General features: G+C 30.8%; 1 protein-coding gene across 3 annotated transcripts; it reads left to right on the top strand.

Annotated features, from left to right (window-relative positions):
- The first annotated feature begins 648 nt into the window (after positions 1-648).
- LOC111885863 (pentatricopeptide repeat-containing protein At5g24830) lies at positions 649-3,950 on the top strand. Of its 3 annotated transcripts, none has more exons than XM_023882090.3 (6): positions 649-837; positions 969-1,120; positions 1,532-1,729; positions 1,813-3,366; positions 3,474-3,607; positions 3,677-3,950. In XM_023882090.3, exons 1-4 carry the CDS (start codon positions 829-831, stop codon positions 3,233-3,235), a joined length of 1,782 nt encoding a protein of 593 aa, XP_023737858.1. In that variant the 5' UTR covers positions 649-828; the 3' UTR covers positions 3,236-3,366; positions 3,474-3,607; positions 3,677-3,950. The 3 variants fall into 3 exon arrangements, with proteins under 3 accessions (XP_023737858.1, XP_023737857.1, XP_023737859.1); XM_023882089.3 differs by having other exon boundaries at positions 3,688-3,950; XM_023882091.3 differs by having other exon boundaries at positions 3,693-3,950.
- Positions 3,951-5,655: the final 1,705 nt, after the last annotated feature.

Here is a 5,655-nt window from a genome sequence, read left to right on the forward strand (position 1 = left end):
AGTCGGTGCTAAATTTAAGATTTTTCATAACATTAATCTCAAGATTAATGTAAGATAATACGATCCGTTAAACAAACAATATATATTAAAATAATCTAACATAATAAATGAAAATCAATTTAGCCAAATGTCATGTTTTCATTGAATTTGACACATGTCATTTTTTAAGAGTTTTTGAATTATTTTTTTTCCACTTGTCATTTTCTTGTATTTTTAATTTTTTTAAATTTAAAATCCACATTTTAGTTATATTTATATATGTAAAGTAGATCATTCTATTAAATTTCGTAATAAATATTTTACAACCTTTCAAATATCTTACATTATATATTAATATTTATTATATTTTTATGTAAAATTATTACTTTAAAAAATATGTAATGCTTATAATTTTATATTATATTTTTTTTTTATAAACCCGTGTAATACACGGGTCTCGCACCTAGTAATATAATATTAAAAATATATGTTTTAAACAAATCTTTATATTTTGATAATATTGGAAAAAATCATCATATTTAATGCCAAAATATAAATAATTATTGGTTTTTGATATTTAATTAAATAAAAAATACAAAAGACTGTTACAACTTACAACCAATATAGTTTTTATATTTTCATTTTCTAAGTAAAAAAAAAAAAAAAAACCCACCTAAATCGAATCGAAAAAGGAGCAAGTTACCATGGCAATCTTTCAAAAACGATCCCTAACCTCAATTGACGTCTCTCTCCATCTCTTTGGCACCCGCCGTCGTCAACGGACTGCCGCATTCCGTTCGCCGGAAAACCACAAGCATCACCATTTCAGTGTACGTGGAAATCCTGAAGATGACCAGCGTAGGTTCCCAAACTGTCACCTGATTTCTATACACAATCTCTATTCCTTTAGCTTCTAATTTTAACTTCGTTTGTTTCACTATGTTTGATTCATATATATTTACGTGTATATAATTTTGAACAAAAAACAGCTATTGATTGCCACTGAAGATCCGCATCTTCTATTTCATCGGCTGTTCAACAACAGTTTCCAAACCCTAGGCTTTATCAAGGATCGCATTTCTCAGATCTTTATAGACGTTTTATGCTACACACGCTCTAGCGCATATCTGACTGATACGAGGTAACTGACGTAACTTAAGTGCTCTTGGTTTTTCCAAAGAGCTACTATATTTGATTTCGATGTCAATCGAGTTCACTTTTTATCTTCTAAAGTCATGGATTCTGATGAAATCTATAAACATTTGTACCTTGAAGCCTACAATTGCAACAAATATACAAATATATGCATTTGAAATATACAGATTTCACTTACAAAAGATTCGAATTTGGATATTTCTTTCACTCTCTTGCACATTTTCATCTTTGACACTCTGTTCATTCATACCCTGCCAAAAAACATGTTTGCATCATCAATCTATCTCACAGTACTTGCATTCATACATTTTGACCTTCATTTTCAAAGCATTTGGCTTGTTAGTGTTCTATAATTGATGTGAATCAATCTAAAGTACCAAAGTAAATGCATGTGTAGGACTTCCAGGAGCAATGATCTATTCCCATTTGCTTTTCAAGATCTTCTTGAAGCAATTGGAAGTAAACATCAACAGAAAACACAAGATTTTTCAGCACCTGATAAAGATTCCGGGGGTGGTGGTGGTGATCCCGAAGTGGTCTTCAATGTGTTGGATGCCATTCTTAAGTGTAGTTTGGAGAGGTTGAAACATATGAGGTCAGATTAGCTACTTTTTCTTACTATGTAACTTCACAAGCTATCCAAATCCTTCATTGTGTTAACATTGATATAATTTTCAGGGAAAGCATGTCATGGGCACATATAGGCCATTACAACTACAAATTAAAAGCAGGATACAGTCAACATATAGACACAATTAGGAATTTAAGTTTAGAGGGTAGATTAGGAGTAGCATTGAGGCTAAGAAGCAAAATGATACATCAAGGTATTTTTCCCGATGTAGTTACACATAACTACCTCATTAATGGATTCTGTAAAGTCAATGCATTTGAGAAAGCAGAATGGCTTGTAACTCAGATGAGTTTGTGGGGCCCATCTCCTAATGTTGCTACCTACAACACTTTAATGAAGGGTTATTGTGCTTTTGGTGATACAGATAAAGCTCTAGATCTTATTTCAGCTATGAACTATGGGAAAGTAAAACCAAATGTAATCACTTACACTATTCTAGTACATGCACATTGCAAGAAAGAGAAGTTAGAAGAAGCTAGGGCACTTCTATTGGAATTAACAGATGAATATAGTGAAAAGACTGTTATAGCCTCAACAATTCTCATGGATAGTTCTTTCAAGAAAGGAGATACATCTCTTGCTTTTACACTTTGGAAAGAGATTTTGAGTAAAGAAGTGGATGTTGTTGCATATAATGTTGTCATCCATGGATCTTCTTTGAGATATGATTTGATTCTTGCATATAAATACATAAACCAAATGCTAAAAATCGGTTTTCTTCCAGATAATTTCACCTACAACACTCTTATAAACACACTTTGTAAGATGAAAAGAATTGATGAAGCTGTTTATCTCTACAAAGTCATGTCAAAAATGGGTGTTACTCCAGATAAAATCACATACAATATACTAATCCAAGGGTTATGTAGACTTGAAAACGTGGTAACAGCTCACGAGTTACTTAATTCCATGTTGGAAAAATCAATGATTCCTCCACTGCTGACGTGGAACCTTGTGATTGGTGGATATGGTAGACATGGAGATAAGCAAAACACATTACATATAATGAATCAGATGATGGAATATGGTGTTTTGCCTAATGTGTTTACTTATAATGCTTTGATTCACATGTTTATAAAACGTAGAGAAATATCCAAGGCTCATTTGGTGATGAAGGAGATGATTTCATCTGGTCCTTTGCCTGATACAGTGACTTATAATTTGTTGGTAGGGGCAGAATCGGAATTTGGACATCTTTATTCGGCTGAGCAAATTCATGATGATATGTTGGAAAGAGGGTATGAACCGGATGTTATTACATATACAAAATTGATAAAAGGGTTTTGTATGAGAGGTAAAATCGAAGATGCAGAGAGAATTTTTAGTTTTCATATGCTAAAAAAGTGTAATAATTTAGTGATTGATCATTTCCCTTTTCAAATACTTATTAAAAAGTATTTCAAGATTGGGAATCTTGATGGGGCTTATGGTGTTTATCAAAAGTGGTTGAGAATTGATCAAGGCCAATGATTTTATAATGAAGTACCCTAAACCCTAAACCCTAAACCCTAAACCTTGAACACATGGAGGTGCGGCTTATTGAAATTGCAATGTGTGTTATTCTTGAGGCTGCAAGTCTTTCTTCTGTTGTATTATTGATGGTATGCTTTTTTTTTTTTTTTTACTTTTGTATCTTTTTTTGTATTATGAATGTTTCATGTTTTATGTAGTTGTTTACTTGTATTTATCTTTACATTGTTATATACAGAAAATTTTCAAGAATTACAATTTCCAACATGTAATGTAATGCTTGAGAAAATGTTGAAGAAGGTGATTTGCCAACTGATTATTGCTCACACCTTGCATCCAAGGCTTCTTCTGCATCATTATGAGTGACATGAGGTAAGATTTTAGCCTTTTTAAAGTTAAAGTAAAATTGTTAAAAGTTATATATTAAATTATTAATTATAGAAACTATGTAGGGAAGGTGCTTAAGCATTGAAGCTGGGGGAGATGAGATCTCTCTTGAAGGAAAAAAGAAATTCTCATAACTAAAGATCATCAACAAAGCTATATGATGTACATTTTATGTATGTTAATAACACAATTTTTTCATTATTGTTATTTTTACTTTTTTCTATCATATGTTTCCAGTTTTATGTAGCCTTTATATTAGGTCCAAATGTTATGTTTGGTTATGGTTATGGTTATGGTTATTCTATACATAAATTTGATTCTACAAAAAGGAATTGAGGACATGATTTTTTTTAGAAGTATTTTGGAAAGTGGCAAAATCCCTTGTAGTTAAAATATATTTGAGCTCAAATGAATTCTTACAATTGTAGTTCTAAAAGGTCAAAACTCAAAATCAGCCATAGACTAACCAAAGCGGAGTGGTTTTTATTTTGTTTTTGTCGTTTGTTTTCATCACAACTTGTGGTTTTTCATCTTCTTTTAGGCTCCCACTATCCACATAATCCATCTATCTTCAAAATGAAAACCAAGATATGGTGAAACCCTAATCTAAAATCCATGAAAACTTAAAAGCATGTTTAGATTTTATAATGGAAAATAGCTTTACATTTGATTAGGACATAAATAAATACTAATAATCAGTTTCTTTGAAAGGGATTGTAGAACTGTATGATAATTTTTCTTTTTTCTAGTTAATCCATGCTTGTCTTTTATTCATATTTTCGTAAATCACTACGCTCATTAGATCTTTGTGTTGATGCTTATCCTTGTACTTGGCGTCTATGTTCAACCATGTAGGGTATTTGATTTTTTTTGTTTGCGTTATCCATTTAATTCTTGGCTTCAATTTCTTATAGCATACGCTCTCTTTCTTCCTTAAAAACCCATTCACCTTGTTAACCTTTGATTCTTTGACCAATACATCTTTCTTCGTCACATTAGGAATGGACAAGGGCCCGAGCCGATCATCGGAGGTTAAAGGATATCTAAATTTATGAGCGATTTTAGACCGGTCAAAAATATTTTTGGAGTAAATTTGAGCATTATGATTAATTAGCTTTGTTGTGAAGAATGTTATGGTCTTCACATCTTTATATATAGTGGTTTGATAAGGTGTTAGATAAGAGTTCGATATTTTTATAGAAAATTGTGGTAGGTGGATGTTAAGTAATAGTTGTTTGTATTCATAAAGAATCGTGATAGGTGGGTGTTAGATAAGAGTTGTTTGTATTTATAAAGAATTATGGTAAGTGGATGTTAGATGAGAGTTGTTTGTATTCATAAATAGTTGTGATAGGTGAGTGTTAGGTAAGAGTTGTTTGTGTATATAAAAGTTGTGGTAGGTAGGTGTAAGGTAAGAGTGAATTGTATTCACAAAGATCATTTTCCCATGTGAATATATATTAAATAAGTGATGGTTGAAAGAAATGTAACCATAACTAAAATAAAATCTCTCTAAACTTTAAAAAAAGTGGTTGCATGTTGTGTCGAGTTTGGCGGGTTTTTATGTAGCTCTATTGGATGAATGTGGTAGTAGCATATTTCATCTTAAATCCTTAAAGAATATATATATATATATATATATATATATATATATATATATATATATATATATATATATATATATATATATATATATATATATATATATATATATATATATATATATATATATATATATATATATATATAGTTGGGTTTTATTCAACATTGTTCTCCCAAAAACACTAAAAACGGCAATGGAAGCTTTGTCATTAGAATAAACTCAAAAACCATTTTAACCAATCAAGGATTATTTTGCAAATCATGAAAATATTAAATCAACCATAGAAAGAAAAAGAGTTACAACCTTTGAAGACTTTGATTCCTTTCGGGAGGTTGGAAGTTGATGAAGATGTCAAACAACTCAAAATGGAGCTTCTCTAGAAATATCAACCAAGCAAGAGTAAACAACCAAAGATGTTAATCTTCACTTA

This window comes from Lactuca sativa, chromosome 5, assembly GCF_002870075.4.
Source record: "Lactuca sativa cultivar Salinas chromosome 5, Lsat_Salinas_v11, whole genome shotgun sequence".
Classification (NCBI taxonomy): domain Eukaryota; kingdom Viridiplantae; phylum Streptophyta; class Magnoliopsida; order Asterales; family Asteraceae; genus Lactuca; species Lactuca sativa.

Excerpts from the sequence above, each read along its gene's own strand:
- LOC111885863 (XM_023882090.3), top strand. Across the intron at positions 1,121-1,531 it reads GCATATCTGACTGATACGAG|GACTTCCAGGAGCAATGATC; the intron begins GTAACTGACGTA and ends ATGCATGTGTAG. Across the intron at positions 1,730-1,812 it reads GAGAGGTTGAAACATATGAG|GGAAAGCATGTCATGGGCAC; the intron begins GTCAGATTAGCT and ends TATAATTTTCAG.